The 10,417-nt window shown below is 41.0% G+C and overlaps 1 protein-coding gene across 1 annotated transcript; it reads left to right on the plus strand.

Annotated features, from left to right (window-relative positions):
• The first annotated feature begins 662 nt into the window (after positions 1-662).
• Mmp8 (matrix metallopeptidase 8) lies at positions 663-10,161 on the plus strand. Its single transcript, XM_021172338.1, has 10 exons — positions 663-880; positions 2,611-2,849; positions 3,517-3,665; positions 3,746-3,871; positions 5,227-5,388; positions 7,003-7,120; positions 7,642-7,775; positions 8,307-8,460; positions 9,321-9,424; positions 9,569-10,161. The coding sequence occupies exons 1-10, from the start codon at positions 770-772 to the stop codon at positions 9,670-9,672; spliced, it is 1,401 nt and encodes a 466-aa protein (XP_021027997.1). The 5' UTR covers positions 663-769; the 3' UTR covers positions 9,673-10,161.
• Positions 10,162-10,417: the final 256 nt, after the last annotated feature.

The raw sequence follows: 10,417 nt of genomic DNA on the forward strand, positions 1-10,417 counted from the left end.
ATGTATATGAACGTGTGCATTTATTTAAAAGTGAATGTTCATGTTTTGTGTGTGCTGTAAGTGGGATTTGTTTGTTTGTTTTGTGACAGGGTCTCTAACTAGCCTGGAACTTACCAAGTAGACTAGATTGGCTGGCCAACAAACTGCAAATATCCCCTGCCTGACACAGACCAGTACTGAGATTATACTCATGTACCACTAAGTTCAGTTTTTTACCTGCATGCTGAGAATCAAATTCAGGCCCTCATGCTTGTGTGACAAGTACTTTCCTAACAAAGCCATCATCTCCAGATGCTGCTTTTGGTCCCCACACAAAGCCTGCTTTGGCACACACTATCAGGCAGCAGTTGTGGCTTAGAAACAGAAGTCTTACAGGTGTGCAACTGGTTCCCAAGATGATCATTGAACATTCTTAAAATGTTTCCCTGATTAACTAGCACAACTTCCTCATTACACACAGACATAAACTGGAAGACTGTAGCCCCAGTGCCAGCCACCTCACCCTGTCAGTTTACAAAAGTAGCAATCCATCCTCTTGCTTTGTTGAATGACTCCCCCACTTCTAGGTTCCAAATCACATTCCAACATTGAAGAACTGTCAGAGTGTGGTTAATTATGTTGCCTCATACTGCTTAAGCAGAAGTTGCTCAAGATGTAACTTTATAAGGGACCAGACAAGAGCAGTGATTGGCAGGGGATGCGGTGAGCTTCAGGGCACTCGCCAGAGGGGCAGAGGAAGGCAGGAGAGGTTGTCTTGGAAGATAAGATTATGCTTCGCCTGAAGACACTTCCATTTCTGATCTTCCTCCACACACAGCTTGCCAATGCCTTCCCAGTACCTCCTGAACACCTGGAAGAGAAAAATATAAAAACTGCTGAGGTAAATGGGCTGTCTATCACAGGTGATTTGCTGATGGTTACAGAATTCTGAGGGTGGCTTTCCCTTCTTAGTCTAGAAGGACAGAAAGAGAGTCTTTGCATGGGTTTGCCAAGGCTCAGCATCACCTTCTGAGACTTGAAAGACTGCACGTGGTCAAGGCCTGGCCCTGGAAAATGTAGACATGAAGATAGCTGGGTGCTTTCAAGCCCAAGGAACACTACTGTCAGGCCAGCTGCAGCTGGAGCCTTTTCAGAGAGAAAATTTTAATTATAAAATGAACTGAGTTTCCTACCTAATTTTTTCTCTTCCAGTATACCTGTAACCCAGTTGTTCCATGCTCTATAGGTCAGTGCTAGAGTGATAGAATACTTGCTGGTATCCCAACACTAAAAAATGGTAGGGGCTGCGAAGAGGTCAAATTATGACCTGCCCACCGCTTCCTGTATGGATAGTTTTCTGCAGCCAAAAATACTATCATATATAGAAGATAGAATGGAAATGGGGGTTATAATTAATTAAAATCAACACATTGTTAATCAGATTTCCCAGGACTGTTTATTAAACTTTGGAAGTTTAGCATCTCTCTAGTATAAAAAAGGCCACTTTTTTATGCAAGAGAATGTAATCACCAATTTCTTGTTCATAGTTTTCTTAGTATTGAAATTTCCGGAAAGCATAATTCTTGCTCTTTCTCGCAGTCATTTTTGTGCCTGGCACAGAAGCCCCTAAGTTCATACTGAGGGTGGGCTGGGTTCACTTTGCAGGTGCCACTCCTCTAAGTATCACAATGACTGTGATGTTGGAGACAAAGAACAGTGTTGGGATTTGCCCAAACCTGTCACATCTCAAAGTGCAAGCTCTGCTCTCTGTCACCTCCAAATAACCGGGTAGTCACATATGAAGCACAGTATATATACATAGGCTACATATGGCAAGGTAAAGAGACTTTACCATTAATTGGCATGTCAACACTTGTGAATAAGAGTGGCTTACAAGATCTTATCTTGGTAAATGAAATGTTGCTGTTGCCCCAAACATCTTTTAAATGACCAATTCTCATTTGAAATCCATTGCAGTAAGCCAGGACCTGAACTGTCACCTTCCCTTTGGTTATTGGACCCTCCATTTCTCTGTGAGGGTGATTAAACCCTCTCTCCATTTATTGAAAGAATTTTTAAGCAGAAAAGTCCTCATTTTTATAACTAACACCTCAACAGATATAAAAACAAAGTTGAAAGCCAGTACTGATTTAAAAAAAAAAAAAAGTCATGCTGCGGACTGTATAGTATCGGACTGTATAGTAGCAGTTTGTGTGTGATTTGGAATCATTCCCTCCCCTGTTGTAAGACTTTTGTTTTTTATTCAAAAATTCATGAGATCTCAGGGAATGCAGAGAATGTTCTATGGCGTTGTTCTTTCAAAATCAATCTACAAATTATTTTAATTAAGTGAATTTCTTTTCGTGAGTGTGGGAGGGACTTGCATGCCACAGTGCACATATGGTAATCAGAACACAGCTTGGAAGAGTCAGCTCTCTCCTTCTACCATGTGGGTGGTGAGATCAATCTTAGCTTGTCAGGCTTGACCCACTGAGCTGTCCCAACCCACAATTTCTGTTATTATCTCTTGCCTGTCGGGTCCTGGTTTACACTCTGTGGCAACTTAGAAAGAATTGCAAAATGTCAGGAACAATTTCACAGCAAGTACTCTGGTGTGTTTATTTTGATCAGAATTACCTACGAAAATTCTACAACTTACCAAGCAATCAATTCCGGTCTTCGAGGAATGACACAATGGTTGCAGAGAAACTTAAAGAGATGCAGCGCTTCTTCAGCTTAGAGGAGACTGGGAAGTTAGATGCAGCTACAATGAGGATGATGGAAATGCCTCGATGTGGAGTGCCTGACTCTGGTGATTTCTTGCTAACCCCAGGAAGTCCCAAGTGGACACACACTAACCTGACCTACAGGTGACATTCTTAGAGTCTGGGGATTCATCCACTCAGCTAGTGACTGACAGTCTGTGACACCTCAGACATTGTTGCAGAACTTGGAAGTCACTATAGACCAATGAACAAATATCCTGCCCTTACCAAATTTGGAGGAGTAGAATGTGAGCTGGAAGCTAGCTTGAGGCTGAGAAAGCAGAGAGCCCAGGGTTCTTTCAACCCTACAGCTTACCACATTGATTCTCTTCAGCAATCTAAAAAGACTATGCCATCATGAGACTGTCTCTTCTAGTCAGTTACTTTTAAGTCCAAAAGAGGCTTAACCATTGCTGAAGAAAACCTAGCCCTGTTCTGTATATCTTAGTAACAGCAGTAATAATATTCACTTTCTGTATAGTATGTTTAACCCACCAACTAACAGCTTACAGTGTATTTAATTTCCTCAGCTACCTATGAGGCAGATCTTACTGTATCATCATCTTATGAACAGGGACACCAATGCTTAAAGACAAGTAGTTACTTGTCCAGACTCCAGTCTGTCTTCAGCCCTGAGACATGCACCCCTCCAGATGCTCTGCCCAAGTGGTAGTGCATTACATAAGTAACTTACTCCAAAATAGAGTGACTGTGTAGTTCAAAGGGGTTGCTAATAATAGCAAACCATTCTTACTCCTTCTCATTTTCAAAGGATTATAAACCATACGCCACAGCTGTCAAGGGCTGCAGTGAAAACAGCAATTGAGAAAGCTTTTCACGTCTGGAGTGTAGCATCGCCCCTGACCTTCACCGAGACTTTACAGGGAGAAGCAGACATCAACATTGCTTTCGTCTCAAGAGGTAGGCTCAAAGAAATTTTGCTTACTCTAGCTAGCCTGAAACATTAGGCAAAGGCTTAACCACAAACCATCTCATTTCAGACCATGGTGACAATTCTCCATTTGATGGACCCAATGGAATCCTTGCCCATGCCTTTCAACCAGGCCAAGGTATTGGAGGAGATGCTCACTTTGATTCAGAAGAAACGTGGACTCAAGATTCCAACAGTGAGTGAGTGGGTCATTGTTAGATTCACATGAAGCTTCTAATTCATCTTTCCCACCTGAGAGTCAGGATGTATACCTACTCACATTGCTCTAGAATTCAAATCAATCATTTATACTTTTTGCTACTTAAAAATAAATTACCTTGAAAGTCTGTTGTTGTTTTAATCAAAAGCTAAATGTTAACTTTATTTCCCACAGCAGTGCCTAAATCCACATGCACTACTGTCATGGGATAATGAAAGGAAGTAACTGGTGAACTAAAGAAACTTACCTCCTTAGCTGTTTAAGGGCTAAAGTTCTTCTTAATGCATCTTCACATGGCAGAAGGATGAGGGCAACCAAAATAAATGACCCTGAAACCTCTTGGATGCCTCACAGCAGCACCAATCCAGACCATTCACCTCCCAATATTTTTCACTCAAGACTAACTTTCTAACACATGAGTTCTGAGAGAAGCATTTAAATTTCTGCAGGCAGAGAGCTGAACATTGAAAACCACAGCTGAACCCTGCCTGGGTCCTGGGTGTTCAAACAAGGCTGGGCTGAGGAAAGTCACACTCAATTATTAAACATATTCTTTGGCAACTTGCACTCTCGATGGACAAGCTGAGTCAAAGGCTACTTAGCTCACAAAGCATGAAGTTTTCAGACCCTGATCCTTAAGTCACCCCACTCCTGAGTTTGTTGTTTGACAAAGCTTGTTCTTCACATCTTTCGCAAAAGTTGAAGTACTAGGGTTCATTTGAAAAGGTATACTGTTCAAAGAGCAGCCACATTCTTGCTTCTAACAGCCTAATTTCCATGGGCCTCCTTCTCAGCAATGTGCCTGTGCAACAAGACACCTTTGCAAGAGACTTCTGACAAGAAGGGCTGGGATGACTGAGGAGAGAAGAGGAAGCGTGGGCAGTGTATTTAGAGCCTGTGCTCAGTCAGCCTTGTGTCTGAGCTGCTGCACTGAGAGTCAGGCTCTTCCCTGTCCCTTCCATGGAGACTGCCAATGAGCCTGAGGGCCAGTTAAGATGTGTGGACACAAGAGAAACAGGATTCTTCCATCCTGAGATCCATATCTCTACCACCATTTCAACAACCCTCCACATTCATAAAATGAGGGTGTTGGAATAAAGACAGATTTTATTAGTATCTGAGAGTTGATAAGAATTTTGTGTCACCTATCTTGATGCCTCCTAGTTGCTGTTCTTCAGGTGCCTGAAAAGAAAAGAAAAAGATGAATAAATGAATGTCTCCTTTCTGTACAGTTTTGGCCTCAAGGTCACATCTTTTGAGATCATACAGATCATATTTTTACTATCTGTGGAGCCAATTAGGTCATTCACCATTTTTTTCTTGCATTTCAGATTACAACCTATTTCTCGTGGCTGCTCATGAATTTGGACATTCTTTGGGACTCTCTCACTCCACTGATCCTGGTGCCTTGATGTACCCAAACTATGCTTACAGGGAACCCAGCACCTATTCACTACCTCAAGATGACATCAATGGCATTCAGACAATCTATGGTAAGGTCATGTGGACAACATGGTAGAACATAATAGGACTTGAGATTTGGCCTCATCAAGTTCAGTATGCAAGTATCTCTCCTTCGGAGTCTCTAGATTTTATCGACAAAGGAACCTCAAATTAATTGCTTAATGTTGCCAGTAATAACTATAGTGTTAGAAAAAGATAGGCTGAGCCTCTAATGTGATTTTGCTACATCTTAGTTTTTAGTTATCATATGTCTATTTCTGCCCTAAAGTAAAGGTTAGAGGACATGCCTGAGGGCACATATCTGTAATATTAGCTTCAGGAGTTGGAAGCATGAGAACCAGGAATCTGGGCGAAGCTTGGAGTACATGGTGAGACTTGGTCTCAAGAAAAGAAAAGGGGAAAGTTAGGAGAGATGGAGAGAAGGAGAGGAGAAAGGTAGGAAGAAGAGAGAAAGAGGAAGGCAGGAATGCAGGCAGAAAGGAAGGAAGGAAGGAGAAAGGAGGGAGGTAAGGAGGGATAAAGGAAAGGAGAAAAGTGGGAAGACTTGGGAAAATGTATCGAGGTACTTCCCCACCATTACTTCTAAATGGTGGAGACATTTTCTGCCTCCATTTTTATGCTTTCCAATTTTGTGTATTCTGAAAAGACATGATTATCCCTTTTCATAGAGCAGCTGTCCTTCCAGAATCCTCTGTGAAAGAATTCTTCACATAGATCCCTAAGCAGGCATGTGTAAGGCCTGGCAAGAATGTTCATTGAAGTATAATTTGTAGTAGAGGAAGGTGAAGGACCACAGGGAGACCCAACTCCTCCCTCTTGCCCTTCTGCTACCTGAAGTTACAGACAGAAGCAGCATGGGAAGGAAGAGCTTTCTCCTCTTGGGGTGGGGTTGCCCTATAAATCAGGAGTATGGGATAACATGTCAGGGAATCTTCTCATCACAGTACAATCTCTAAGAATAAGGAACCTCACTCAAATCTCCAACTTCCAGCCACATGCCAGCAACTGCTTCCTTGGCTGGCCAATCTTTCCAATTCTCTTGATGATCCAGAATTTCTAAATGACAAGTACAATCCTTAGTTCCATGATAGGAAAATTCATAAAGATGTACATTATTGTGTATTTATTTAATATTTTAAGACAGATTCTCACTTTGTGTCCAGACGAGTCTCAGATTGAGACTAATCCTCCTGTCTCAATATCCACAGTGCTGAGATTTCAAAGCCTGTGCTACAATGTCTAGCTAACATGTCATTTTTTTATAGAAAAGAAACTGAGTTAGATTTATGGTATAGGGTAAAAGACTAATATGAGATCTATCATTGCATTTGGATGTTGGTGAAGAACAAGGAAGTGGATTCTCAGTGACAAAAAGACAGAAAGAGGAAACAGGAGGAAGAAGGGTGGCTTAGACGTTAAAAGGAAACATCAGATTCCAATTATTTTCTAGATTAAGTAGAAGCCATCGTTTCTCTTGTGAACAGGCCCAGCCTTTAAAAGGATAATATGTCCAGAGCCTGCTGTGACTCGTGAAATCCGCTAGTAACATTTTCTTCATGAAAAGACCCTCTGCCTTCCTACATATTTAGAAAGCATCAAAAGCATCATGGCACCTCTACTTATTACATTATTTCATTCCCTAGGACCTTCAGACAACCCCATCCAACCTACTGGGCCCAGCACACCCAAAGCCTGTGACCCCCACCTGAGATTTGATGCTACTACCACACTCCGTGGGGAGATTTACTTCTTTAAAGACAAGTATAAAATTGAGCTGTCCTTCCTTTGTACATGCCTGTTTGTCAGACCTTAAAACTGACTTCAAATGAAACACACCACTCAGCTTTCCTTTTGACCCAACACACATGCAACTCCTTGGCATTTTTAATGTTTTCTGATGTCATGAAATATTCGGGGGGGGGGGAACTAAAGCATCAAACGTTCACAAGCATCTCTGTTGTGGTTATAGTCTTTCAGCATTGGACCTATTCATTGCTGAAAGATCCTAACCAAGTTAGATTTGTCAGGATAAGAAGAGGGTGTGAAGCCAACTGGGACCTAAAAACTGTCAAGGGCTCACCAGATGGACACCACTACCATAAATTTAGGTCCTACATGAATCGTTCATGTTACACATTAATATGCTGCAGAAACCTTGCAAGGGTCATTTCTAGCCAAGAATCACAGAAAATAACAGCTGTCTCTTCCTGTCCCTGCCCTTCTACATCTCCTACTCCCCTCTGTCTGTCTGTCTCTGTATGTGTGTTCTTGTGTTCCTTTAGGTACTTCTGGAGACGGCATCCTCAGCTGAGAACAGTTGACCTCAATTTCATATCTCTGTTCTGGCCCTTCCTACCCAATGGTCTTCAGGCTGCTTATGAAGATTTTGACAGAGACCTAGTTTTCCTATTTAAAGGTAACATCCTACTGTCTTCCTCCTCCTGTTCTTCCTGAAGAGCAGAGCAGAACTTCTCTCTGTCCCACAGCCCATTCAGAAGGAACATGCCAGGAAGAGCATGATACTGCCAGGCTTGGGCCCTATCATAGTCAACAACTTAGTGAATTGTCACAGGCTGGACCCTCATTTAGCTCTTAATATCATCCTCAACAAATGCAACTGCATGAGACAATCTTCAGTATTTCTCTGCCCTCATCCTAGATATGATCTTCTAAGATACCTCAAGGCTGTGATTTAGTTTCTGTACAGAAGTCACATCAGGAAAGACCTCTAGTTTGGGGACCATGAACATCAGGCTGTAACAGTTGATGTTTTGCAGGTTCAGGGAGGAACTATTAGGACTACCACTGCACTCTGAGCTCCACTGTGACGCCCTTGTCTTTCTCAGATTATCTGTTCCATTTTCATTACTGTGGGATAACAAAGTGCTGTATACTATATTGTAGAAAGAAAGAGCTTTGTTAAGGATTTTCTCTGAATTGTTGGCAGGCAGACAGTACTGGGCTCTAAGTGGCTATGACCTGCAGCAAGGTTACCCCAGAGATATATCCAACTATGGATTCCCAAGGAGTGTCCAAGCCATTGATGCAGCTGTTTCCTATAGTGGGAAGACATACTTCTTCGTAAACAACCAGTGCTGGAGGTGATATGAATGAATTTTTTCCATTAAAATTGAAATATGTGTTTCTTTGCTCTATGTACCAAATGTCAACATAGACATCTGAAGACTGAAATCCACATGATCTTTTGATAGCTTAGTGAGGTTGTAGTCTTTAACACAGTGTGGTATTGCCACTGGTTTTAAATTTTTCATTTTATCACATAAAACACCTACACAAATATGCTGAGGATTCTATATCACGAGCTGTTTCACACCCTCATAACGCACTAGAGTGGGATATGAGAAAGAAGTAAGTTGATATTATGAGTTGATTTCTGATATTCCCCAATGAGTGCTTTCTACATCATTTACAGAATTTGGTGCATAAGAGGAACTTATTAAAATATGAAAGCAAGAGAGAAATTATCTGTAGAAAGGAAGACGACAGGGGGTGGAACTAAAAGGAGGACAATGGAGACATGAATATAAATAAACAATGTATCTATGTAGGAAAGTGTTGTAATGAAGCCCATTACTTTACATGCTAAAAAATACTAATAAGTGCATTTATTTTCATTATACACACATATACATATATACACACAATTAATTATTTTTACCATTTTACCAGGTAAGTAATTTAGAAAATATAGGCTACAGTTTTGGGAAATAACCCCTTCATCAGCAATCAGAATGCTGCTTTAGAATCAATGGCATTCCTCTGTTTTCTAAACAAAATACCCTTAGGTAGAGACGTTAAGGTTCCTAATCTCAGCCAATGGGACACAGTGAAGACTTAGTGTGAACATATGTAAGAGAGTACTTTATGACTTATACAAATTAAAATAAAACTGTCATAGTGTATATTGTTTTTAAATCATGTGATATTTTGTTCTCGTTAGATATGACAATCAAAGAGGATCCATGGACCCAGGTTACCCCAAAAGCATAGCAAGCCTGTTCCCAGGAGTAAACTGTAGAGTCGATGCAGTTTTCCTGCAGGACTGTAAGTGGGGGAAAAGTTAACAACACTGTTTAAAATCTTAAAATAGCACCTTTGCATTTCTATATCCTGTTTGGTTGATTTGGTGAGAATTCAGTGAGAGCTGAGATCTCTAAGCTGACTTGGACCTGTGTCTCTTTCTTACAGCCTTCCTCCTCTTCTTCAGCGGACCACAATATTTTGCATTTAATTTTGTCAGTCACAGAGTCACTAGAGTTGCAAGAAGCAATTTATGGCTTAACTGTTCATAGAGTTGAGCAATGTCAAATGTCCTTGCACCCACCCTATGAATACAAAAAGGGAAGCTCAGTCTGTATATTCATCCCCATGTCCTGCCCAGACTTTCCTCAGTGGTAACTAACTCTGCAGCCCTCTTCGAAGAACCAGTGTTTGTAATCTGGCATTCCCAGCCATGGCTAACTCCTTCTGCATATTCCGCCCCTGGTTCCTGAATGCATCACAAAGAGAGCAAGCCATTTACTACCTTACACTTCACTATTTCATTATCTGCTCTTCTGCCTTCTAAACCCTTTTGTTTTATTACTTGCTTATCTAGCTTCAAATGTTCCTAAATCTCTTCAAACAGGGAATCTAGCATTGGATTTTCATTACAAATGAGGATTATAAACACATAGATATTATCCCCTTATCTGTACAGAAAAAAGTGCTGTTATTTCCTCCATTGGAAAAAATATGAAAAATATGTAATGTGTGTTGAATCATGCCCCTCTGCATGCCAGGAAAAAAAATACATTGAAATCTTAACCCCAGCTGTTTATCTAGCTGTTAACCAGAGTCTTTGAAGATATAATGAATTATGTGTAAATGACAAGACAGCTTTAAACAGAGTTAGGATGAGCCATAAGCACATACATATGTTCTTATAAAAAGGAGTGAGAGGTGTGGATGTCACTCAGAGATTAAAGCATTTTCCTAACATGTTTTATTCTGAGGAGATTTGGGAAGAATCAGCAGAGGCATGGGCACATGATAGAA

Source organism: Mus caroli, chromosome 9 (assembly GCF_900094665.2).
Source record: "Mus caroli chromosome 9, CAROLI_EIJ_v1.1, whole genome shotgun sequence".
Classification (NCBI taxonomy): Eukaryota; Metazoa; Chordata; class Mammalia; order Rodentia; family Muridae; genus Mus; species Mus caroli.

Bases quoted from the DNA above. Each gene is read 5' to 3' on its own strand.
- Mmp8 (XM_021172338.1), top strand. From the start codon at position 770: ATGCTTCGCCTGAAGACACTTCCATTTCTGATCTTCCTCCACACACAG. The intron at 2,850-3,516 runs GTGACATTCTTA...TCATTTTCAAAG, and splicing joins CACACTAACCTGACCTACAG to GATTATAAACCATACGCCAC. The intron at 3,666-3,745 runs GTAGGCTCAAAG...ATCTCATTTCAG, and splicing joins CATTGCTTTCGTCTCAAGAG to ACCATGGTGACAATTCTCCA.